Below are 27,192 nucleotides of genomic sequence, written 5' to 3' on the forward strand. Positions count from 1 at the left end.
GGTGTGGCTCGAGAGCGAAGTGAATGACGTCTCTGCATTTGCGGGCCGCCGACGCAGGGCTGGGTTTCCATTTTCAGAGCGAGTTTCGGGGGGGATCTGATCAACATGGAACCGGAGATGGAGGACAAAACGTTGGAATTAATGGTAAGATTCGTCGGGATGCGGCATCCCGGGACAGCCGGTGTTTTAATCATGATTCTAAACCACATAATTACGGCACCGGACTCGATTACGACGACAGGAACGGGGGGGCTGAAGCCGCTCGCTCCGTCGGTAGAGGTGGAGGAGAAAGAAGGAGGGGGGGACCAGAAATTAGAGGGAGGAGGGCCTGAAATGATCGATACATATATAATATGCCACGAATGTTCCCCTGTTGGGGTGAACGACGACATCTACATTAAATTGTATTTAATGTCACCTAAACGCATATTTGGTGTAGTTAAAAGCAGCCAGTCGAAAGGTTATTGTAAAAGTCGTGGGCCCGGAGAAAGCCGAGTGTTGTCGGGGTAGTTGTTCACTGCGGTGACGCTGCGCCACTAACTGCCCGGGCCCTGCTGCCGCTACACGCTCCTTTATATGCCCCACAAACGCCGAGCTCGACAAAAAACATCAATTTAAATTAAACGTAAGTGTTATTGCGTCGTATGGCCTTACATTTTCCAGATGGCAACCGGTAATAGCGTTGGTGTAAAGCGAAAAGGCTCGTGCGGCTAGCATCAAAAGCCTTAGCTGTAGCTAAGTGAGCTAACCTCGGCTAGCTGGGTACGAAAGCACCTCGTATTAAAAGGGTGGTTGTTGTTGTTTTTTTAACCACATTACTTTGAGGTAACTTTTTACTCGGTCTTTGATACGTGGGCGAAATGCTGAAAACGCATCGTCTCGCAGGAGAGACGAGTGTAGCTAAAACTGCAATGTGCTGCTTGTGTGTACTGTTTATATTTTTGAGAACTGCGTAGAAGGAAGTGTGTTGCTGTTTCATTCACACAGCGTTACCATGATTGGCGAGCGATTAGCTTAACTGGCTAGCATGCAAAGAAAAGACTAGTTCCATTTGACAGCCATTATCTGAACCCAAACAGCCCACTGACTGCTTAACCAGCAGGATTGTGTTTTCGTTTTGTTTGTTTTCCCGACACGAAAATACAAGTCAGTCACTTGTATTGTTTGTTGCCCGGTGGGAAGTTGTAGAACTGACTGTATCGTTTTACCGTCTTCCAAATAAAATTATGTTGAGCTGCTAGCTAAGTGGCTAATATTAGCTTGCTAGCCAGCATCATCATCACAGGGGTCAAAGTGATTATATGAAACCGATTGGTAGCTGTGGCTCACATTACTGCACATTTGGCAAATTTGTTGGAACTTGAATAGCCCACAGTTGGGTGTAATAGTTGTGTGGCATTGATTGGATTTGTGGCCACATATTTGGGGAATTGGTTAACGGATTTGAAAACGAAATTGTTTACCTCTGTTGTCAATCTCGGTGTTTATTTTCATTACGTTAGCGCTAGGCCCGAGAAGGAGTGCTTTTAGGAAACTTGTAGGTTTTTGTTGAACACTATTGCTGGATTTTCTGCTTGTAAATGTCCACTGGTTGCAATTGTTTTGTCCTGTCCACACGTGTAATGTTAGTTCTTGCATATTATAACGAAGATGGACAACTTGTGTTGTTCAATTAAGCTATGGTCATGTTGTGGGGAACTGAAGTTGACAGGATGCAGTTGTTATGAGTTCATCTCATCCCGCAATCATTTGAACACATAGTTTCATATCATCATAAAAGGCTTGTAGTAACAGGTGATTGATTATTAGTGTGTCAAGCATTATTGGCATTGGCTCTATTAAAAAAAAAAGAAGTGCCTCAGGTGAACAATTTTAGTCGTTCACATGGCCCTTATTGCAAATGTGTAGTATATTGGTATCAGACTCTAAACTCAAATATTACATAATCATTTTAGCCATACATGTTATTTAACATTCACAATTTTGTAGGGCCAAGATTGTACAGGCCTACAATGTGTTTGTTTACAATTCCATGTGGTGTGTGTGTGTGTGTGTGTTCTGTCCCTGCGTTTCTCACTAACCACTCATAAGAGTGGTGACTGGTGATGGCAGAACAGTGGGTAGGTAGGGTATAAAACAAAAAACACAATTAAGTGACCAATGCCCCCACCGCTCCTCCTCTCCTCTCCTCGACCTATCCCTGTCCACTTCATGTCTAATAATGCTTCTGTATGTGTGTTTGTCGGTCTATATCTTGTGTGTGATGGGATGTGTGTTCCTGCGCTCACTGTGCCAATGTGCGTGTAGCTCTAATACTGGTTTTTCCCCCTCACTACCCCACCTCCTCTCCCCTCTTCTCCCCTCACTCTCGATGGTTACACCCCTCCTCCCTCTCAATTCCAATCTCCACTCACTTTTTATTTTATTTTCTACATTTTATTGACACACTCCACCGGTCTTGTTCCACCTCCCCCACCACCATTACACCTATCCATATATCCCCTTCATTTGCCTCTGCCTCTCTCATCAATTCCCCTTCTCTTTCCTTTACCTCCCAACTTGTCTCCTGCCCTCTCCTCCTCTCTTATCCTCTTCCCCTTCATTCTCCTCCCCTTCCCTCCCTCTCTCTCTTTCACACAGTGCTCTGTGCCTCGCTCTCTCTGGCTGGGCTGCTCCTCGGTGGCTGAGAGTTTGTGTGCACTCAGGTGCCTGCAGAGCATCCCCTCCACCCGGGCTCACAACCAGGTTCTGCCTCTCTCCTCTTAATTCTGCTGCCCCTCCTATCCTTATGCCCTGTCCCACTCCCTATACCTCTCATCACCCACTCCTCCTTACACCCTCACACCCCCTTGTCTACCCACTCACACCTTCTGTCTTCCCTTCCTTGCCCATCGAAAGCACACTGCTCTGGAGTTCATCTCTGGTGTCCCCCCAGCCCTCTGCTTAAGAAACAGAACCTGTGCCTTGATAATCCACATTTAGTGTAACGTTTTTGTACCTGAATTGGACAACATGAAGCCAAAAAACAATTGGACAATCAATGGACATATAATAGTATAGTCATCAGGATGGAATGACTCTTCATCATGGAGTATGATGATTATGTTAGGGGGGCACCAGAGATTAACTCCCAAATTTGAGGAGCAATGTTAATTTATTATTTTCTACCTGGAGGTGTGAGGACTGAGGTGGGGGAGGTCTCCTTCCAGCTCTGAGAGGCTACATGCTTGCCTGTGCCTTCCTGGCTTAATGTGGTCTGTCAGTCCATCTGTCTTTATGCTATGCATGGTCACCACCACCACTACCAGCAAGCCCATCTTGCCTGCTTGTCCTGTCTGCACTGGTCTTGATAACTGACCGTGTGTCTGTTTGTGTTGGTGATTTGTCACCGCTTTTTTGATGTGAAGGGGCTTTCTGTTGGTTCTGGTTAATCTCTCAAAGTATAAAGCCCAATGCCAAAGTTCCGGACAAGTAACAAATGGGTCATTATGGTGTATATAGACAGATGAACCTCTATTTTACCTGTTTCTCCTAGATGAACATTTTCAAAGCCTCTGACCATGGCTCACTTACACACAGACACACACTTACAGATACTGTATGTGATAGCATTGACCTTCTTGCAGACAGAGGTGGTGTGTATAGTTTTTTCCCCTCCCAATTTGGAGATTAGGCTCGTAGTATGTACCCATAGGACAGCACTGAACCTCTGAAGTATTACAGTGCGAGAAATTACAATATGAGAGAAAATGTGAATAGTCCCGTAGTTGAAACTGGTGGTGTGTCTAATACATTGCACTATGCTGTCACACAGATTGTTCGGTCACTGTTCATTTCTTGAGATTTCTTTAGTCTATGTTTAAAGGGATATGTGGGATAAAGAGACTGTATACTTTGGAACTTATGACTTAATGGCACGTAAACCCTGATTTTGTTTATGGCCTGTCCTCTCACATAATATGGGGTGATTGGGGTCTTAGTCAGCCAGCAACCACAAAAGCCCAGGAAAACCATTCCCTGTCCCTGTCGCATATACTGTATAGTATACGTCCTAAATAAGATGTCTTCATTTCTATCAAACCACAATACCCACTTATAAACATCTAATCAATCAATGTGGCTGATATGGCTGCGTCAAGAAGATGAGTTGTTTTACCTACGCAAAGTATTGCATTGGGAAATATTGATGAAATCATCACTGTGGTCCACAACGTTGTCAGTCTGCAGCTCAGTTGCAGAATGTATTTTTCAAAGCCACCTTTGTGTGAAGGTGGTATTGGTACACATTTTGCTTGTATGCAATTCACTGGTAGCAGGAAGTAAATCACATTCCATCTTCAGTCATGCTATGTACATGTGTGGGATCCAGTTACCTCCACCATGTGTTTGTCTATTCTTTCCTCTTGTTTGCGCTGGAAAGCCACTGTCTGATTCTAGTTTCATTACACCGGTGTCTGAGCTGCTGCCAGTGACATACCCAAGATGCTGCAGTTTAATTTCCTGTCCAGACTGCTTAGGCCACATCACAGACAAGAAAGCAGATAGATTCTTTTTGTTGCATTACTCTAGTCTATTAGTTAGCTCTGTGTGTGCGTGCGTTCCAGAAATCATATTCGCTACCCTTTCCTTGGCTGTGTTTGCGCTACTCTTATTTATTCAGCGCTGTCCACACCGCTGCCCTGGCTTTTTTTAGTGTCTTTGATACAAATAACAACACACACACACAAACACACAAAGTAAAGAATCCGATGCTAAGCCACCCCTGCCTTGTGTTTTTTTCCCCCCTGTCTCCACAGAACATGTCGGGGATGGAGTCACAGAACCTCGTAGACGACCTGTCGCCAAAGAAGAACACAGTTCTCAAGGTGTGTGCACCTCACATCACCATGCACTATTCTGCATAGAAGTAGTGGTCTAGTTACAATTTTGGATTTGACAGATGTTAACTACAACACAATGAACTATAAACGATACATAAATAAGCACATAAATATCCAAATACACCAGGCTAAATCCAAAAACAATGAACGTGGTCATATGGAAGTTAACTATATGTAAGCGTGTACCAGGGCTGGTACAGGCCTTGAAAATGCTTGAAAGGTTCTAAAAAATGAAAAAGAAGCTTTAATATATATAGCTTTAAAACTGTCTGTAGGGTGGCCGCTGGCCTACCGGTCCAGGCGCATGCCACATGGGCTCGGTGGACCCTGACAGCGTGTCGCAAGTTCGTGCCCCGATCCCGACCAACTTCGCTGCGTGTCACTCTCTCCCCATTTCCTGTCTACTGTCTTATCAATAAAGGCATAAAAGCCCCCAAAAAACATATCTTTAAACTGTTTGTAACGGTGGAAGGCCATATGGTTGAGTTTATTACAAACTACATGCAACCTTATGTTCTATTAAAACAAATACACTACACAATTAGGGATGTGCTGATTGAGAACTATATTGTTATCAAATATATAATTAAAAGTAACATCTCGAATATGGCATTATTTACTTTCAGTTGCTTTGTTCTAAATAACAAACTATATCTCTCAATCTTTGTTAGTATTATTACAGATAATTAAGCATAGTGGTGAAATGGTTATTTTAGAAGATCTTGTGATTGGGGTGGTTAGTGTTGGTAGGTATTTTTGTTACATTCTTTGTCTCTTATAGACAATACTATATTCAACAAGATGAGACGAGACCTTTATTGATCCCTCAAGGAAAATACAGATAAAGGACCGGAAAATAAATGCTGTAGATAGATACAGCATGATACAAAGAGCATGTATTGGTACATACAGCAATACAGAGGAGTATTCCAAGTGACAATGATTATACTTTTTAATGGTATTATTATTTATTCAGGTAGAAACATTCCTACATTCACAATGTTGTTGTGGTGGTTGACTAATCCATCGTAAGAGGTGGTGGTGATATTTGGCTATTGACACAAGGTGCAGTTTGACTGCCAATGACTTGGGGGTGGGCTACTGTCGACACTCATCTTATGTTATACCAGTGTATGCGTTTGTTTTAGCTACTTTTTCTTTTTATGTATTTATACTTGCTCCAGCACACATCTGTTTTTTGTTGTTGTAATATTTTGTGATACATGATCAGTTGTGCAAAACCTATAGCCTCAATAGATGTTTATTTTAAACCGTAAAATGTCCAAGAGTTACTGTATAAAATCCAAACACAAATGTTTGATTCAGAACATTGAATCTTTTCACACTGGCATAGTGGGGCGGCATAGCTCAGGGGTAGAGAAACCGTTATTAGAGAACTAAGGGTTCCCGAAGGGTTCCCAGTTCGAATCCGGGCTCCCCCTGAGTTAATGTCGAAGGGTCCTTGGGCAAGACTCTGAACCCCACATTGCTCCCGGTGAGCTGGTTGGTGCCTTGCATGGTTTCCTCCGCCACCGGTGTATGAATGTGTGCGTGAATGGGTGAATGTAATGCACAATCTCTGTAAAGCACTTTGGATAAAAAGCGCTATATAAATGCACCATTTACCATTTACCATTTTACACCCAGCCATGTTAATGATTTAAAATGTGTTTAATATTTAAGTGGGTTTGTGAACAGTTATTAAACCTGTACCTCTGCTCTGTTGGTCTTTTTTAGCTTAGTAACGGTCCGGTGACGGGTTCTCGCAAGCGTCCATCAGAGGGCAACTATGAGAAAGAGAAAGAACACTGCATCGCCCTGTTTGACCAGTGGTCGGAAGCCGACCAGGTGGAGTTTGTGGAGCACCTGATCTCCCGCATGTGCCACTACCAACACGGCCACATCAACTCCTACCTCAAACCCATGCTGCAGAGGGACTTCATCACTGCGTTGCCAGGTAGAATATCACACACACACACACACACACACACACACACACACACACACACACACACACACACACACACACACACACACACAGTTACTCAGACATCAAATCTGACCTCCATACAAAATGCATTGTCACTGTACGAGCACAGTCACTGACATACACACAGTTTACAGTTTAGGCATTTAGCAGACGCTTTTAATCCAAAGCGTTTTACAATAAGCAGATAATATGTCACTATAATAAGCAAGATAATGTCAGAACATCAACAACAATATAACAAATGCATAGGAATATCAATCTAGAAAAAACAATAACATAGGTAGTCCATGCACCTAATCAGTAAAAACGTTTGCTAACTAGCTTCATGTATGGTCATTACAGTAGTGTTATGGGTTTAGGTGGAGTTTGAAGTCACACAAGATGATTGATGCTCATGCACACAGTAAATCAGTGGTTCTCAACCTATGGGTCGATTATTATTTTGGGGGGTCCCCAGATGATTAGCTTAATGTGAGGTTGATTTCTGACTCAACAGTAAACATACCAACATACAGTATAAGTGTATAGAGGGTATCTGCACATTTCTAAAGTTACAATTTAAGGACTTTTTAATACCTCTAAAATGACAAATTAAACATTGGCCAAATTGTCAAATATTAGAGGCAGAAATTGTGAAAATAGCCGATGCGAGGCATTGTTAGCATGTAGATTGGCTAAAACAAAATGTAATGCCTCAAGTCTTACAACACCAAGTGCTCGTCAGGGTGGTTGGTCCCCATTCAAATATGATTATTTTGGGGGACCACTGCAGTAGGGAGTAGACGTTTCGCTCGCGAGGAGCCTTTGTGTAACGGTTTTGGGTAAACACTGCAGATACACTTAAACAACACGGAGTACAAATTATGATGAACTACACCTAGCAGCCCTTATCTAATGTAATCTTGCAAATAATTACACACCTAATAAATATACACAATTAGCCTGTGATTTACAATACACAACAATTACCTCAACACTTTTAAATCTTTTTATCAGTTAAATTATTTGCGTAGTTACTGTATTTTGGCTTTCGCAGAGTAATGTATTTATTAACAGAATACAAATGATACAATCGCACAAAGTTGCTGTCTGCAGAGACGGGCTTGACTGAAGATTTCTCCCTTCACCTCCCTTCTACATCGCGAGCCTGTTGGTGAAGCAGTGACTGGGGGCATGAACGTTTTTTCTGATCACACACACACACACACACACACACACACACACACACACACACACACACACACACACACACACACACACACACACACAGGCTCAACTCTTCTCCTTCTCACCCCACCCCACCAGCCCAGGGCCTGGACCATATAGCGGAGAACATCCTGTCCTTCCTGGATGCCCGCTCGCTGTGCTCGGCAGAACTGGTGTGTAAGGAGTGGCAGAGGGTGATCTCGGAGGGCATGCTGTGGAAAAAGCTCATCGAGCGCATGGTCCGCACAGACCCCCTCTGGAAGGGCCTATCCGAGAGACATCAGTGGTGAGAGTGAACACAGTCTCAAAATAAGACGGGGGCTAGTTCCCCTCTAGTGATAACATGAAAAGGGGACTAATTTAGTTACTGGCATTCACAGAAACTTAATGAAAGTAAACTTGTGGGGGGCACGGTGGCGCAGTGGTTAGCGCTTTGCCTCACAGCTAGAAGGTCCTGGGTTCGATTCCCGCCCTGTGGGTGCAGGGGGTGTGTTTCTCCCTCTGCATCATCAGCGCCCACACCCTAGGTGGGTCGGCGATAGGGCCTTTCTGTGTGGACTTTGCATGTTCTCCCCGTATCTCCTAGGGTTGATACCCTCACAAAAACATGCAGTAATCCTGGTCTCAATAATGCCACCCCCTGGCCAGCCGGGGCGCTTGATGGAGGGGAAAGGAACTGGTTGGAATAACGTGTTCCTTCCACGTGCTAAGTCCATCCCAGGGAAATCCCCCCTGTCAGGTGAAAAGAAACAACTTGGACTCCTCATGCATAGAAGGAAGCATGAGGTCAGTCCGTTGTCTCCCCAGGCGCGGCATAGGCACTGGGTGAAAATAGGTTGCAAAATCGTGGGATAAAAATTATAGAGAGAAAAAGAAAGTAAACTTGTGTACTTATTCAGGGTGGTCCGCTCCAGTTTGTGCCAATTATTGAGGCTCTGTGCATCATTCTCCTTTTCTCACCTGACTGTATTGTGTATCCTTTGCTACCTAAAAGGACAACTTTGTTTTTTTTTTTTTACAACAAGGGTTCATATTTTAAATAGCAGGGGGTCCCCAGCTAAATGATAGTTTCGAACCAAATGGACCCTTATAGGTATGTAACCCGTACACATGGAACCAAATGGATGCCAACGGGTCCATTTGGTTTCTTTGTACACTCTCAGAGTTAAATTAACATTGATTACAATATAAATTGGGATCTCAGAGATAGAAATACCATTAAATGGTGGTCCGTAGCCTAATGCATGTCAAACTGGGGGTACTTGAAATTAAAATGGTTGTGAATCCCTGCGAGAGCGGTAAAACATCTTCTCTTAGTGGGGGTCCCTGGCTTATATTTTCAAATGGGACCCCGCTGGCTCAAAAGTGTCAATTTGGGGGTTCTTGACATGAAAAAGTTTGAGAACCACTGGTGTTGACAATGTTAATAATAATCTTACAGTTGATGTTGTTTAACAGCCCCCTTAGGTAGCCTACAAGTATTTTCTGCAATGGGAGCATACTTTTTTGCTGGATGGTAGATAATGTTGAGCTGGTCATTTTAAAAGTTACATTTAGGAATAAATTGGTAATTTGTAATTTTTTGTATACCGGTAATCTCATCTGGGAATTGACTCATTCTGTGCCTATCCCGAACAAGTTCGGCTTTATTTCAATCCAATACAAATTTTCTTTTATTAATTGACTTACCCTGAGCTGCTTGTAGAGTCGTGGGTGGTCCTGGCTCGTCCTACGCTAGCCAGCTAGCCATTTTACATGGTCCGACGATATATTCCATTAAAAATGGTTTAAAATACATTTTTGAGCCCCCCAATGTTCACTGAATGTTCAGCGCCGCTTCCGGAACGACGTCCAGTGTGCCTATCCTGAACATGTTCGGCTTTTTTAATGAAATGAATAAAATGATCCGAGGCCTTCTGAAGCCTGGGCCTAAATTTTCAATCCAGTGTTCGAAATCCGGCCGCCCCCCGGCCGGCCGTTAGCGAGTAACGTTGCCACGAATCGCCGCCGAATCCAATGAAAAACCACATCTTTGGAGGTAGGGATGTTAATCGACGCATTATTGGCGAATCGACGCGTCGCGGCCGAAAATCGACGCGTCGATCGACTTTTTTCACTTTTTTTTTTCGCTAAGCAGCAGCTGAGAGGAGAGCAGCACAACGGCGCATTACTTTAAACAACACAACGTATGCTGCACCCATCAGAACTTGCATCAAAGCCCTAATAATAATGATAATACATAATTGCTCTTCCTTGTTAGCATGGAGTCTGTTCTCTAGAGACTAGAAGCGGAGTGACAATAAGTCCATGGAACGTGCGGGAGCGCTGACCGCTCGCTCTCATATATCCCCGGTGTGTCGCATTAACGTTAACGACGAGTAGTGTGGTTTGTGATCATCGCACACAACGGCGACGCTGCCATTAACAAGCGAGCTTTCGTGTCAAGCGTGCATGCAGAGGCAGGAGGTAAACAAAAGCATCCAGTCCATAGAGATACAGTCAGGCAAGTCAGCGCGCACTGCTATGACGCGCACATCAGCACGGTCCAGCAGTGTTTCTCAACCAGTAGTCCGCGGACCTGACTAGCGCCGCATGCATGCGAATGCACAACACATGCAGGCGGCATGCACTCGTCTCCGACACAGACACACACACACACACACACACACACACACACACACACACACACACGGTCCTCTCACATATGGAAAACATTAACGCTTATAACGTTTTTGAACGATTAAAACCTTTTTTGGGGGAAAAACTTTTGGAAAAATAAAAAAATATATATATTTTTCGACTTTTCGACTCGTACTTTTTGAGTCGCGGTGAGCGTGAGTCGATCGACGCGTCGATTTCCGATTTTTTTTCACATCCCTATTTGGAGGCCCATATCTCTGGATTGTGTTTTTAGGGATTTGGCGCGAGGTTTATTTACGGCGAAATCGCCTAAAAATGATCTTTTAAATGACAAAATGCTAATAGCTATTCTGTAGCCATTTTCATCCGGGACCTTTCCATGACGTGCACGAACGTGAGCACGCGCGTCACTGCAACGTGAGTCCCCGGATGCTAATGTGCTTGCCTATGGGAGAAAGCCTGGCATTCTTTGGCGCCATCTAGGGGCTGGCACTGGTAGGGTTAATGTTAATATCTTGCTCAATACTCAGCATATAGATTTGTACTGATTGGCTCAAGTGTATTATAACACTGCAAAATGTGTTTGGTACCAATGCAATCTGTGTTTAACTGAGTTAGAATCACGCAAAGATAACAGACCTGAAAAACCCCCAACATGTATGTATGTATGTATGTAAGTAAGTATGTATGCTTCGCTTGCGCTCCCTCACCTCGAAGGTTTTGTCACCTTTTTCACCTCTGCGCTGTTTGCATGACTGGTTACTGTAAATAGTAATAAGGAAATCACCAACGTATTGTGTCTAAAGTATTGTGTCATCTTTAACTACTATCTAAAATATGAACCCTTGTTGTAAAAAAACAAAGTTGTCCTTTAACTTAGGTCACTCTCTGGTTTTCAGGGCATGTGCTTATCTAACTTATTTAATTTGTCATTTTCCATAGGGAAAAGTACCTGTTTAAAAACCGCACTACAGAAGTCCCACCCAACTCCTACTATCACTCTCTTTATCCCAAGATCATCCAAGACATAGAGGTAAGAGGTTACAGCCAATATGCTGTCACACATCAAATAAGCATATTTCAAAAACACCTCTTTACTTTGTTTACATTTCCCTTCTTCATCCTATTAGTTATTTACCCTCATTTATTTATTTATTTATTTATTTGTCACAATTCTTTTCCAGGCAAGACTATGTTCCACGATCTTATCACAATTATCGTTTCATTTAGGGGTTCAACACAATTTAATTAATAATACTTGTGCAACCAAACTCATTTTCTGACCCTTATGGGTCCATTTGAATAAATGTATTTTGTACACTCTTTAGAATTAAAATAACAGAGGATTTGACTGTAGATTGGAGTCCCAGACATAAAAAGGAAAATAAAAAAGCATATCAAATGGGGGCCCAAGGCCTAATGCATATCAAACTAGGGGTCCTTGAAATTATAAGGGTTGAGAATCATTCATCATTATAATGCCTTCAGTAGTAGTTTTTTACTCGTATAGCAACTGGCTGCTATCATTAAAGCTGATCCACTAACTGGGAACCCCTCACTCAATGTTTGACAGTGATTATTCTTTTGAGGTGCATACGTCATGATGTAACGCGCCCAGAAGCAAACCGGAGCGTCTATGCTCCATTTAAGCAATATTACACGAGAGGGTGTGCATATAACACAGTTATCCTGCACGACAGCCTTACCGCAGGAACGAGCCGACAGGCGAGTTAAGTAGGTAGGGCTGGAGTGCAGGATAACCGTGTTACATGCAGACCCTCGAGTGTAATATTGCGATTATACAACTGTTGCCCTTAAAAAAAAAAAGTCAACTTTATTTCATTGTAATTAAGATATTCGATAGGAATTTGTAATTTTTTAATGCCACATTTAGCTACTATGTCACATGAAAACCGCTAGCCTAGCCGCCTAGCATAGTGTGGGGAGAGAGGCGCGCTTGCTGTCTTTCGTGACCAACGCAGCTGATTTCTTTACTTGATGACAGTGCATCTGTGCTCGTTATATGCACGGTTGGAGCGCCTGTTTTCCATTGAGAGCCCGACTACCTGTTGTATAATGACTCCTATTCTATGCTGTAACATAAAAACGACTATCTCTGAATAAGGTGCAAATAACGCAGAAAAGGCAGAGAGACGCTCTTTTTCACGGCTACACTCAGTCGTGATGGTCGGCCCTGGTTGGGATTTTAGTTTCGCGACCGTTTGTAAACAAACTTCCTGTAATCGTCCGATTACACACACGTGCACACGCACGTGGCTTCCGGGGCTCTTCAAAATAAAACGACAGGCTATGGCGGCAGGAGTTTGACTCTCTGCATACTGTTTGTTTTTGAGGTGGTTAAACAGGTTTGTTGTGTTGCTATCCAAAAAACAAGCCATGTCGAGTTATTTTTAGGGACCAACTCTTCCGTGTCTGACTCTCTTGAGTCTGTCGATTATTGCTACGTTTCCAAGAGCAAACAAAAAAGGGGATGGGAACTTTTAACTCATTCACTGCTCCTGTAAATATAAAATAATATCAACCACTGTGCCGATTTTCCGTTTTTCTTACATTTTCAAGTAGTCACAGAATTATCTCCAGGAAGGAAACAGATGGGGATCTGACTTTTCAATGACGTCATTTCACATGTTCCGTTTCCGGGGTGATTCCAATTCTTTTATATGAGTTGGGGCCAGAGCACACGAGCGGAGTGGAGCGATGACAAAAGCCGCTCCGCGCTCCAGGGGGCTCTTGTCCCACTTGCTCGTCGCTCTGGTCGGCAACCGGGCCGCTCCGCTCCCCGCCGCTCCGTCGCTCAACTTGATTTTCGCATCTCACGCTCCACTCCGCTCGTATGCTCTAAAAAAATGCAATAATAATAAAAATATGGTTTTGTCACTGTGAGCAAACTGTCATATTCCGGAAAAACGCGGGATTGGTATGAGTAGTTAACGTAATCGTTCCGTTTTAACGTCATATCACACCCCTAGGTATATTACAAGCTAAAAGTGTAGAACAGTGCTATTCTAGTCTCACACGCCCCATCCCCATTTTCCACCCCAGAAGATCTCACATCTGTTTTTGTCCTTGCTAATAATACACACACTTCTGAATCTGCACGTTTCCCCTCTCCTTGCCCTAAGGGTTGGGGGGGGGGGGGGGGAGATGCCTCCACTCGTTCTGCATTTCCGTCTCACTCTTTTCCTCTTCCTCCTCCAGACTATCGAAGCTAACTGGCGGTGTGGCAGACACAACCTGCAGAGGATCCAATGTCGCTCAGAGAACAGTAAAGGCGTCTATTGCCTCCAGTATGACGATGACAAGATCATCAGCGGCCTTAGGGATAATTCTATCAAGGTAACTCCTATAATGTCTCTGTGACATTAAGTGCGGGCAATACACAAACGGTGAAAGTGAGGATGTGTTATTGCGAGAACGGCAAGGTTTGCATGTTGGTACTTGTGTGTGTGTGTGTACACCTGTGTACCTTTTTCCCATCCTGTGTGTGTTCTTTTGCACGGCCCAGAGCAGCTTATCATCCCATTGTTATTGCCGTCTGTGGAGCTGAGGTGAACCAGTAGACAGTCAGACAGAACACAAGTGAATTATCGGATAAAAGGACTCATCTCCAGACTTGCTATGTGCCCCCCCAATCCGTCAGGCCTGGGAGAAAATAAGAAAAGGAGAAAGGGAGGGGAGGATGGATTTGTCTTGTTTTTCTTGAGGAGGCTAATGTACTGTACGAGAAGAAGGAAGAGAGAGTGTGTGTGTGTGTGTGCGCGTGTGCGTGCGTGCACATACACAACAGTGTCGAGCACCACAGCAGCAGTGGGGAAATGGGGCATGAACAATACTGTGAGCTCAGGCCATTCTTTGCCTGACCCAAATATGCTACATTTTCACAACCACTTTCTTAACTACTATCCTCCCTCTTGTGCTTTCTCTCTCTTCCCTGATCTTTCTTTCTATCTTTCTGTCCCCGTCTCTCTCCTCCGGTCTCCCACATCTCACTCTGGCTGGCATCAATTCCATGCCCTCACTCTCTCACTTCTCTCTCTCTCTCTCTCTCTCTCTCTCTATCCGCTTTCTTGCTTCTGTCTTTCTGTACAGATCTGGGATAAGCAGTCGTTGGAGTGTTTGAAGATATTGACGGGTCACACGGGCTCAGTGCTGTGTCTGCAGTATGATGAGAGGGTCATCGTCACCGGGTCCTCTGACTCCACTGTCAGGTATGGCACATAAAATGTAGTCTAAGATTAATGTGTGAAAAATAGTACATCGAACATTGCAGAGAACAGTGCAAGCCATATACTGATGACTTGTGTTTAAATGATTTGCTAAACCAGGAGTGGCTTAGGAATAATCTTTAAAGAACACTGCAGCTTTGCTAAATACAACGCGAACAAGTCACTGCAGTATGTTGGGCTTGGACAAGCATGGATTTCAAAAAGAAAGAAACCACACCCGCCACAACCATATCGCACACCATATGCACTTCATCAAGGAATAAGGGAGACATTTATAAAGGTGACATTCATGATTCATCACACTGGTGTACATCACATAATAATGCAGTTATTGTCCCTGCCATAGCAGTATGTTGTTCCTGCTGCCAAGGAGCAGTGCTTCATTTCAGGGATCCAGGCAGGGTTTCATGCAGAATATTGCACACTTGGGGTCATTGGGGAGGGGGGGTGTGTATAAACCAGCAAATAATACTGCACTATGAGAGCATTTCAATGGAGAAAGGAGCCAAAACCTAAAAGTGCAAGTCTTTGAGAGGGATGTAATTGGAAGCAAGCATCCTGCAAGTCTTGCAGAGAAGCTTTCCACCTCTTTCCATATAGCAAACACAGCCAAAGAAGGAAGTCTAACCAAGCATACAACTCTGCTTGAACCCTTTCCCAAATGGCAGTTGGACAAAAGGCAAATTAGACAGAAGTTTGGCTTTATTACATTCAAGTTTTTATTTTTATTTGAATAATTATTCAGATAAGCCAGCTAAAATCTCTGTACAGGTGCTGATGATGCCAAACAACTGTTTAAGCCTCACATCTGTGTTTGACTTAATCACCCACAGGATTTACCGGTACATATGAACTTGTGAGCTGCCAAAGGCTTGAAATTGTGACCAATTTGTCACACATGCTCCTGAAAATGTAATCTGCGACCATAAAATAGTAAATGGCAAAAATTGCACTAGCATTTTGCATTTGTCTGCTAATAATTGTTAGAATAGATTCTGAGCACATTCAGTACACTTGGTATGTGCCTTTTGAGCTGACAGTAGCTGCTCGATAAGTAGGAATACGGTATCCTGTAGTGTGGAGATGGTTTTATCATTGGCATGACATGGCGGAGATGTCGCAGAGCACTGCTGTGCTGACATTCAGCACATTGTTTGCGATCTTAATCAGTGGCGGTGCATTTATACTCCCTTCATCCTCTCTTCTCATAGTGGTTCTACTATGATGGCATCCTTAATGCCCTTCCTTTTAGCCGGGGAGCCACAGGCCCAAAAGCTCAAAGAATAGGATGTTACTTGTGATGTCATGACATACTTTTAATTTTAGTTTTTTCTATTAATTTGGTCATCAAGGTCCACAGAATGAGAGGCCTGCTCTGCCGGAAATCCTGCGAAAAAAAGTTATGGCCATTTGTATATTCACTCCATCGACTTCAATATAAAGGAAAGAAACACACCAAAAAAATATGCTTTAAGTAGCATGTGAGGGGTCAAACTAGGGATTCTTGATGATTCTGAATCCATTGCAAGCATTTGTTTTGCATGAAAAACATTCCTTGGGCTAGAAAACGGACCAAAATAACGGTGAAAAGTGATGACTCATCACTTTTCACAGGTTTGAGAGGCTGAAATCTAGCCCAAGGAATGTTTTTCATGCAAAACAAATGCTTGCAATGGATTCAGAATCATGAAGAACCCTTAGTTTGACCCCTCACATGCTACTTTTTTTGGTGTGTTTTTTTCCAGTATAGTGAAGTCAATGGGAAACTTTTTTTCGCAGGATTTCCGGCAGAGCAGGCCTCTCATTCTGTGTACCTTATTGACCAAATTAATAGGACAAACAAAAATTTGGAGTATGTCATGACATCACAGGTCCTCTCTCATTTTGGCCCAGTGGCTCCCCGGCTATTTGTAATTTATCGCAAATGTGATGTGTGTGTCACTGTCGCTGTTGAAGTGAGACTTCAACACTAGGAATTGAATGGTGTAGTTTCTTAGAAAAAACAAACACTTTTGGTCATACACTTAAATAAAAGCATACAATAATGCATTATTTCTGAGTTCCTACAGAGGCAAAAGTATGTAATATGTTTGTGTGTGTGGGTACATACGTTTTTCAAAAATAGCAGAACATGCATGTGTTGTGCACATATAGTGAGTTGTGTTCAAGAATTCTCCCACGCAGACTTCCCCCACGCAGCTGAATGTACAGGTCCTCTATATATGTGAACGATAGGTGGGAAGCGGTCAGTTGCCGGAAACGATAGCCTGTGTATTCGCTGCGAGGCAAACTCAAGATGACATGTTAGATTGTGTGCATCGTTGTGCCAATGTGATACTGATACTCTGTGTAGAAGTCTAATATGTAAAAGATATCAAATAAATATAGCACCAGATCAATTTTGATCAACAATTTCTGATATCTTTTCAAATGTTCACTCCAATTTAGTCGCTATGCCAATTTAAACCCTTCATGTCTGTGTAATCCCTGTCACCTCAAACCCCTACAAATGGTTGGGGTCTGTAGACCCCTGATTCGCTGTCCGTGATGCCATGTCGCACGAAAATATTTATTTGGTTGCCTGTCTGAAGCAGCCTCGAGTAGAGAAAAATACCTTGGCTGCCGAGGAGTCCTCTTCTGGCCACGGGAGCCGGGACGGGACCAGTAGAGTCCCGTTAGCATTTGAATACATCTGTGCTCAGCAATTTCTTTATAATATTCTAATGTGTACTACCCACAGAGAGAAGGCCTTTTAAGTGCTTATGACATGCAAAAAGAAGTGTTTAATCATCATTTGATTAGCTAATATGAATGATCATATTAGGTCACGCAGCGGCTGGGGTATATTTTATATTATATGTACTGTAAGTACTGCCCCCCATTCCCCCGCATTTATAACGTAACTCTTATCTACTGTACTGAGAAGCAAAGCGTTTTGTCTCTCCCTGCTCCCCTCGCTCGCACTACTGAACCAGGAAGTGGTCTTACATGAAAATGTAGTTAATTATTTGTAAGTCTGTGCATATAAAATACATGTTCCCATTCAAATCTCTTAGTTACAACTTTAAGGGGAAAAAAATCACATGGATGCACCTGGACGTATCATCAGTGATGTAGCCTGAACTCATCAGGGTTTCAGGTCTCGCAACATCATAACCCTCATCAAGGTGACCCAGCCGGGGTTGATCAAGTCCCGACTTGACGTCCCAGTAGCTACCCACAGTCTGTCCTATTAGGGAAAGACAGGGCCACACTCCGCTGCTCCGAACTACTCTGCCGAGACTTGGAGAGGCAATCCAAGGACTAGGCTCTGTGGATTGCCTCCTGTCCGGGCCCCTCCTACGTCTTACCAGGTCCACTCCTACGTCTCACCAGGTCCACTCCTACGTCTCACCAGGTCCAGGACCTGTGCATTGCACCAAACTCCCAGTACCAAACATTTAATTCAGGAGCACGGGGTTCCTGACTGGCCCTCCTAAAGGGCTCACCGTGGATTTGTTGGGGAAGACGCAGCCTGGAGCGCTAACCCAAACTGCTCCCGGGTGCCGTCTACATTCCGGCTGTCACCCGTCTCTCCGGTGGTCACGTCAATATCGTTTTTATGTCATTTTATGCTTATTTGTTGAAATGAGGAGAATCGCTATAGTCCTGGCCAGCTATAAACCTGCTCTATCCGTCTAGCAGGCCTCTCAGCAATGACGGAGCAGGCTTGCTGAGAGGAGGAGACTTGCGGGGGAAAATCCCGCAAGTCTGACTGCCGCGGCACAGCGTTTTTCTAAACAAGCTTTTCATTTCAACCAATAATAAATAGATCACGCAGTTGTTCAACATTGATTATTATAGACCGGGCATATAACGATTTGATAAACAGGTGTACCATTGGTCTTCACGGAGGAGTGTAGCTTCTCAGGCAGCGGCCTGCGTGTATGACACAGAGCAGCTCTGAGCCCCACCATGCAGCGTTTAAATTGTAATTCATGGGTTGCATTTGTAGTCCTACACCAGCCATGTTGAGGACTAACACGGGTGTTCTGATTGGCGTACAACATCAGTTCTAGGCCAATCAGTCACATTGAAACACCTGTGTTGGTCCTCAACATAGCCGTTTAGGACTACAAATGAAACTCATGAATAGCTTAATCAAATAAATCAATATCAACCAGAGCTCTTGCTATTAGGATAAATAGATATCAAATAATGAATCGTTTGTTTAGAAACAAACCCAGAAACAAACACCCGCAGTCCCACGATGTGTGTATCTCCATTTCTCTGGTGAGCAAGGCCGCTCTGAGATGCGCCGAGTCCGGCTATAAGCTCATGGGGACATCGCCGGACAGGCTCAGAGACCCAGTGCGCAAAATGAAGGGGGAAAAAAGTCCTAATTTCCCTGGTCTGTTTGATGTATCTGTGATACGTCCCGCTCTGTTTTTCGGCATGTCATAACACCTTTAAGAACCCTGAGACATTAGTACAACACTTTATCATAGGCAGAAATCCACAGTTTATTGTACTTATATCAGGAGTTTATTATATCCATCAGATAAACTGTATATGCTAACTATGTGTGATAGAGGGAAATTAGTTGATGCATTTGCAATGTGTCTTTGCATCTCTTTGGTGTGTGTGTATGTTGGCACTCTGAGCTGGCTACTGCACACAGAAGCTCAGCATTTACCTCCTTATTACTTCACACTTCTGCTGTGCTCACTGGGCGGTATCCAAGGAAAAGGTGACTTCACTTCCTTAGTAACGGTTTGACGGGCACTTGTTTATAGGCTTAAGTGTCAGCTTTTCCAGTGTGTGTTCTGCGTTTGATCGTTGTTGCCCAAACGTTGAAGTTCAACATAAGTTTCTTAATGCTTCAGCATGTATGTGTGTTTGCACACAACAATTATCTGTTCTCTTTTGTAAGCCAAATACTCTCTCCACTGTCTGCATTGTTTGTCCTCCCTGGCTCCTTTTCCATTTCACGTCTTCTCTACTCTTACCATCTTGCCCCATATCTTTTCCTCTTTTTATTTTTTCTTTACTCACGACTCACCATTGTCTTTGACTTCCCTCACACTATCCCTATTACCCCGCAACACTCAAACACATGTAACCTCATCGTTTCTTCTCTTCTTCCTCCTCATGTCCTACTTCATCCCCCACCCCACCCTTTCTCCTCCTGTTAGGGTGTGGGAAGTAACGTCGGGGGAGGTGCTGAACACCCTGATCCACCACAACGAGGCGGTGCTCCACCTCCGCTTCGCCAACGGCCTCATGGTGACCTGCTCGAAGGACCGCTCCATCGCCGTATGGGACATGGCCTCGCCCACCGACATAAGCCTGCGGCGGGTACTAGTGGGACACAGGGCTGCCGTCAACGTGGTGGACTTCGACGACAAGTACATCGTCTCCGCCTCGGGAGACCGCACCATCAAGGTGAACACAGTGCACGCAGAGCATCAGAGCAGGGGGGGGGGGGGGGGGGGGGGGGGGGTTACAGCATAGGCACGATGGGAGATAATGGACACCAGCCCTTCAAATTTTGACTAAGGCTAAATGAACGATCCCTGCTCTAAGCTATACTGTCTGGTTTCTGGTAACATTTAGGCAAGAAATACACAATGCAGTTGCTAGTCATTGATGAATTTCTCATTTCTAACATCTATTTTAAATGTTTCTTAATAGTTGAATACCCCTTGCTATCGGTCTAATAATGGTACAACACAAAGCCTGAAAATCAAATGAATGCAAGAAAATATGGTGCAGTTTAAACATGCCCATTTCTACTCTATCAATTACACACGGATGTACAAAATGCATATAAAACAATAATGGTAAAACTTGTAGATCTGCCGTTTTCAGTTATTCGTTTTTGTTTCTTTTTTTGAGACGAGAGTAATTTAAGTGTTCAAAATGGCGTGTTTATAGAGTGTTTGAACTGGTCAAACTATATATATAGAGAGAGAATGTTATAGAATGCATGTTCAGAAGCATCTTCCAAAAACCCCAAATGGTCTCGACTGTTTCATAAGCGTTACATGTCGCAAGTTTGGCCCGTATTGCTCAGCTTCCTAGGCTAGAACCCAGCTTGAATGGACGTGAAAGAAGGACCTCCAAGTAACTGGTATCTGACATTCGAAACACAAAATGCACTCAGACATGGCATGTCGAGTAGGTACTTTGCAATGGAAAAGCACCATTTTGGTACGTAACTAGCCATTGTTTAAAACAAAGCATTAACGCCGATAATTTATAATTAAAACAAATAACTTGGTGGAGAGAGACGGGAAACCAAGGAGTAGAGACGAGAGAGGAGACAAAACTCAGATCCTCATGCTCACAAGGTGCATATGGTCTATCTATGCAATAACTAACTGAGCCACCAGGCACCACCATTGTTTGCTATTCTGGTCTAAATTCTAATTGGTTTGTAAAAGGTTTGGTTTGGGAAATTTGCCTCCGCGCATTTATTGTAAGATACAGTAATCGACTTGGTCGATTTTACACATCCCTAGTACATTGTTGTTGCTTGTGTTACATCAACATTGAAGGATTCCTATAAGCCACCAAACATGTTTGAAGCATATTTTATAAGTGTCTTATGATCGTACTCGCCAAACAAATTTAACTGATACCCTGCTAATTGGATTATTTAAAACATCCATGATGTGCAATTTGTTGGTCTTTAATACGAGATTGATGATATGAAAGTGAAGTTAAAAGTTTGGATCATTTGCATTGTCAGCTGTGATTGTCATATCAAAATCGGTTTAATTTGCGAAAAGCTCTGATAAGGAGACCGTAAAGGTATCATCATAGACACCACATAAAAGATGGAGGAAGCTTTTGTTTTGTCAATAGTGCACTACGGTCCTGGGCCGCTGGCGTAACACTCCAGGCACCTACGCTCAGTGTAGGCTGACAGCGTGTCGCGGGTTCGCGTCACGATCCTGACGCCATTTACTGCGTATCACTCCCCATTTCTCTCTCCCCATTTCCTGACAACCTACTGTAAAGGCTCATTTATACTACTAGGATGAAGTGACCAGTGAGTAGCTCCTCTTGTTTTGAGGTGTTGTCAGAAAGTAAAAGCAGGGAGATGTGTCAGGGTTGACGTAATGTTGTAGTTTTCTGACTTAGGAAAACTACACCGCACTGGATTGTTCTTCACCTTCTCTGGAGTATGCAATGAGACTTTAGCCTCAAATAGATATCCTTCATTCCATTCACTCTGAATTTTCTTTGCCTTTCCTACAGTTATATGGTTGTCATTTACAATGGCCATTCTGTACCGTGTGCTCCAACCAAAGCCCAAAAGGATTAGTATCACTATAATATTTCACTGCGGATCAAAGTAATATGGGCTTATTAATTGCCTTTTGTCAGCAAACTGCCACCTACCCTGTCAGTTTAATTACTTTCCAGATCAACAGTCGGTAATTCTTTTTGGCATTTTAGAGCTTATAAATGGTAGAAGTAAAGAAAAGTTTTCCCTCTGTCTTGGTTAAAGTTCAAAGTGAAATGAAAAAATCGAACCTCGGTTCGAAGTGGAGCGGTGAATTTGAGCAGCTGTACCCTATGTGAGTGAGTGAGTGTAAACTGTGCCTGTGAGTGAGTGGTGAGTGTGCCTGGCCTGCACAAAACAGCGCCCCTCCTTTAACTAGTGTGTTGTGTGTGGCCACTCAAGGTATTGCCAGGCTACGGACGGACACGGCCAGCCAGCCAGCCACCCAGCCACCCACATACCCACGGACATACCTGTCTATTGGGAGCGCTTTCACCGCTCCAAAAAGAAAATTCACACTTTGAGAGCATATCCTGCATGGCCCAAAACCCAAGCCCTTGCCCAACCCTGGCCTGGCCTGTAGTGTTTGAGCCTGGCCCTGCCCCAGCTCGGCAAGGGTCTACAATTTATTAGCCTGAGCCCTACCCAAGGCCCGACACCCAATTAATTGAATCTCTCTCTGACACGCTTTCTCTGACGCATGCAGCACACAACACTAATGCGATCACTTGCACTGTCTGATACATGCAGAGTGCAGACACAGACAGAACACACACATCATATACAGAGGTAAACTTGTAGTTTTATTAAACATAACTACATGTGCAACCAACAGAAAATGCTCCTATATTAATAGGCTACCGAGTTCCAACCAACTGTCCATACAGAGACACATAAGCACAGCAGCAACTACACCAGAAGCAGTAGTTGCTGTCTAGGTATCTATGTTGTTTGGCCGTAGAATTCAAAGCAATTACATTTTACAGAATTGTTAACCCCCTGTTACTCGGTACATTTGCCAGTAAATGTATTTAAAATGTCCAGAATTGAATCCACAGTGCGCACTTCAAAGCTGTTTTGACGTTGAAGATTTTGAGGTTGAAAAGCATTGGAATGTCACTATAAGTCCTCTTATACTGTATCTCTCTGTAGGTATGGAGCACCAGCACTTGTGAGTTTGTGCGCACTCTAAACGGGCATAAGCGGGGCATCGCCTGTCTGCAGTACAGAGACCGTCTTGTGGTTAGCGGCTCATCCGACAACACCATCAGGTATGTGTTTTGTGTGTTGAATAAAAATAATCTTAGTTACACTTATTGAAAGCATTGTATCAGTATATTCTAATTTCTCTCTCCCTCCAGATTATGGGACATAGAATGTGGAGCGTGTTTGCGGGTGTTGGAGGGTCATGAGGAGCTGGTGCGCTGCATTCGCTTTGACAACAAGAGGATTGTCAGTGGGGCCTATGACGGGTCAGTCAGAAACACCCATACGTACATACACACCTCACACTGCACCAGACCAAATGCTGGTCTATATAGTACTGTACGTAAAATGTCTTCTGAAGTAAATTCCACTTTGTTTCTCTCTCTCTGTAGTAAGATCAAAGTGTGGGACTTGCAGGCAGCCCTCGATCCACGAGCCCCTGCCAGCACCCTTTGTCTGCGCACACTAGTGGTACGTTTCTCTGTGTGTGTGTGTGTGTGTGTGTGTGTTCACGGACCTGCCTATGGATGATTGCATGCATGCACACTTCTGTGTCAAGATCATTTGCCATGCGTTGCCCTGAGAGAGTGTGTGTGTGTGCGTGCGTTCCAGGAGCACTCGGGCCGTGTGTTCCGTCTGCAGTTTGATGAGTTCCAGATCATCAGCAGTTCTCATGACGACACCATTCTGATCTGGGACTTCCTCAATGTCTCGACCAATGGGCAGCCAGAAGGGCGGTCCCCCTCCCGTACCTACACTTACATCTCTAGATAGCAGGTATGCGCACATGGCTCACTAAACTACACTTCCAGTGGCAGTCCACATTAAAAGACTACCGTATGTTATCACTATTTATTTATGCAAACGATGAAAAAGGTCCCGCGCACTGCGTAGGACTATCAAAAAGCGTTATTTTACCAAATGACGTTTCGGTCCTTAGACCTTCATCAGGATCTACGTGATGGAGGAGCCCAAAGCTGAAGGGACCTGCTAGATATGTGTGTGGGAAGCACTTAAAACCATTATGCTATGCCAAACATTTAAAAAATATAATAATAATGTTATAATCTGTCTTCTTATCAAAGTATCTTTACATTGATAAAAGGAAGTGCCTCAAGCTACGAAACAATATTGCGAAAAGAACAAAGAGCTACCTCTGGTGGTATGGACCATGTGGTGTTCCACCTCTTCAGTTGACAAAGACAAAATGTAGCAGTTGTGTCAGTTACAGAAAACCCTGCTGACTGAATTGGTGTGTGATCACTGTCGACCCTTCTCGTCCTCTAGGTGGCGCCACCTACCGCACCCTTTTCTTGGAGGAGCCCAGGGCTGATTGGCTGATGGGTAGATCCTTCGTGGAAGGGAGCCCATCTCTTCTCTTATCCTCCTTCCTCCTCGTCATCTCTGTCCATCACCACCACCCATTCTGACAGACTTCTTAAGTCTCTCCCTGTCGCTTGCCACTCACTCCCCAGACTCGCACACATAAAAACATGGATGAGGATCCCACACCGCCCCGCCCCCGAGAAGTCATGTTCTGCTACTAATTTATGTTCTGTAAAGTACACTAATATAACAGTATTAACACAGACCTCATCTTTAAACGTCAACCTAGCTCCTCCTCCTTCACAGCCACACAAAGCAGCTTCTCTTCAATCCCCGACCCCTGCCAAAATACACTCTCCATGGATACAGAATCACTTATATATGTGTATATGTATGTATATATACACATATATAAAAATATGACACAAACACGCGCGCGCACACACAGTGGCCAAGTTGGACAGAGGATGACCTGCTGAGCTGTGATGCAGGAGACAGAGACTCTTTCTTCAGCTCTTCAGAAAGGAAGGAAGGATTTGAGACGGAGGGAGCGAAGGAGGGAGAAGATGTGTCGGGGGCGACTTGCGCCCTTCCCACGCTCCCCCTCGCTCCCTCTCGCTCCTCCCTGCCTCTCTCCTTTTTCCACCCTCGCTCCTTTACCCCCTCCTCTGGGATGCACACTCGTTTGGAACACGGTGGGGGGGAGGGGAGGGGACGCACACACTCAAAGTTTGCCTGAGTGCGTGTTTGCGTATGTGGACTTGTGAAACGGCAAAGCAGGGCAGAAGCGATGGGGAAAAAAACAGATGTGCATGTGAGGTCGCCATGGATACAGCATCCCCGGCACACCTCGGCTCTTTTTTTTTGTTTTCTTCTACATTTACTTTCTTACTTTTTTTTTAATTATTACTATTATTTTCTAATTTTATTTGATGAATAATTTGGTTCTTAGTACAGAAATCATACTAAGCGTAGTTCTTTCTCCTCCGGTCTGTCTTTTCTCCTCTCTCCTAACAACTATTTCTCTCCCATCTCTCCTCAGTCCATCTCTCCTCTCTCTCTCTTTTTCTTTCTCTCTCTTTATCTCTCCTTCTCCCTCTCCATCATCTACGTGCTTGCTTTGGTTATGAGAGAAGCTGGAACTCAAGAGCTCAAATTTAGCTGTAAACGGAGTTGTCTTGTCAAAAATTGTGTTGTATATTAAAAATGATTTTTTAAAGAAGAAAATGACCTTATTGTGAATAAAGTACTTGACAGTGGTGGAGTGTTGAGCCAACCGTAACATGAATGCCTGTCTAATTGTCTGTTCTTGTTTGTCTGTCTGTGTGTGTGTGTGTGTGTGTGAGTGAGTGTGTGAGTGAGTGTGAGTGTGTGTGTATGTGACATCCTGTTCCTGTCCCTACTTGTGACTTTGAGATAAGCTAATGTCATTTTGCAATGATACTGTATAGCCAAGACCCTTCCATTAAATCTAAATAATTAAGGTTTCTTTTTTTACACATGCAAAAATAATTTATGGTTCATTGCTAGATGGTGTCGTTTGCTGTGTCTTTCGTTAATGCCTAAATCTGAGTTATTTGGCAAGCCATTAGGCCAATATGGCTATGTTCCTAGACGTTCTCTTTAAGTCTGGGGTGCTTTTTGCAGCCCGTTGTATTCAACGTATCCTTGATTGGTGATCTGTGATGCCGTCTATTAAGACCCTGCACCCAGCAGCTGCGTTGTTCACATTTTCAATGGAAGACATGAATGTGTTTATCAAGATAAGACGCTTGAAGGTTTGATAGTTAGAAAAGATGAGAGATGAGCTTGCAGTGGCACCTCATGTTTCAATCAGACTCTTCACAGCATGTATGATGTCACTAAGGACTGATTGGAGCACAGTCATGCCATTCATAAGCTGCGGAAGCCTGCTAATTATTAATCCGCATGAACCCATTCACATAACTTTTAAAGTGAATAACATCAATGTCACTGTTAGAGGAGGCTATCCTTTGAAGTTCATGATGACTGATAACCAGAGCTCTATCACAGTGTGGTATAAAAGTATTGGTAATGTTAAGTTGCACAAGTATGGCTTATTTCCATGTAATTTAGTCTCAATCTGATTTTGGTAAATGCTTTTAACAATCTACTGTAAGGTGCAATAACTGTTATCATATTAGAATTGGCCACCAGGTGGGGGTATAATCTCATAATGAACCACAGTGTTAAAGTGTTTATGGGACTTGGGGCCCCTGCTGTTTGGAAGCCAACTTTTGAGCCCAAACAACCTGTTACAGTAGATCCAATATACACTCTGGTAAACACCTTCGCCATGAAGGAGGAATGCATGTGTTTGACATGCATAGAGGGCTATCTGATGAAAGTGTTGGGTTGCACAGTGAACAGTATGGTATTTATAGAAAACCTCTGGCTTGGATA

General features: G+C 43.7%; 1 protein-coding gene across 1 annotated transcript; it reads left to right on the forward strand.

Moving 5' to 3' along the window:
- Positions 1-9: 9 nt before the first annotated feature.
- Positions 10-26,056, forward strand: LOC308301695 (F-box and WD repeat domain-containing 11-B). The gene is made up of 13 exons (XM_080745769.1): positions 10-144; positions 4,797-4,865; positions 6,618-6,837; positions 8,176-8,362; positions 11,659-11,749; positions 13,936-14,073; positions 14,827-14,945; positions 20,138-20,387; positions 23,389-23,507; positions 23,598-23,708; positions 23,835-23,913; positions 24,055-24,219; positions 24,730-26,056. Exons 1-12 carry the CDS (start codon positions 106-108, stop codon positions 24,214-24,216), a joined length of 1,584 nt encoding a protein of 527 aa, XP_080601895.1. The 5' UTR covers positions 10-105; the 3' UTR covers positions 24,217-24,219; positions 24,730-26,056.
- Positions 26,057-27,192: the final 1,136 nt, after the last annotated feature.

This window comes from Nannobrachium achirus, assembly GCF_963921795.1.
Source record: "Nannobrachium achirus genome assembly, chromosome: 17".
Classification (NCBI taxonomy): Eukaryota; Metazoa; Chordata; class Actinopteri; order Myctophiformes; family Myctophidae; genus Nannobrachium; species Nannobrachium achirus.

Coding starts and splice junctions, on each gene's coding strand:
- LOC308301695 (XM_080745769.1), top strand. CDS start 106: ATGGAACCGGAGATGGAGGACAAAACGTTGGAATTAATG. Junction 14,946..20,137: donor TCCTCTGACTCCACTGTCAG/GTATGGCACATA, acceptor TCCTCCTGTTAG/GGTGTGGGAAGTAACGTCGG. Junction 20,388..23,388: donor CGGGAGACCGCACCATCAAG/GTGAACACAGTG, acceptor ATCTCTCTGTAG/GTATGGAGCACCAGCACTTG.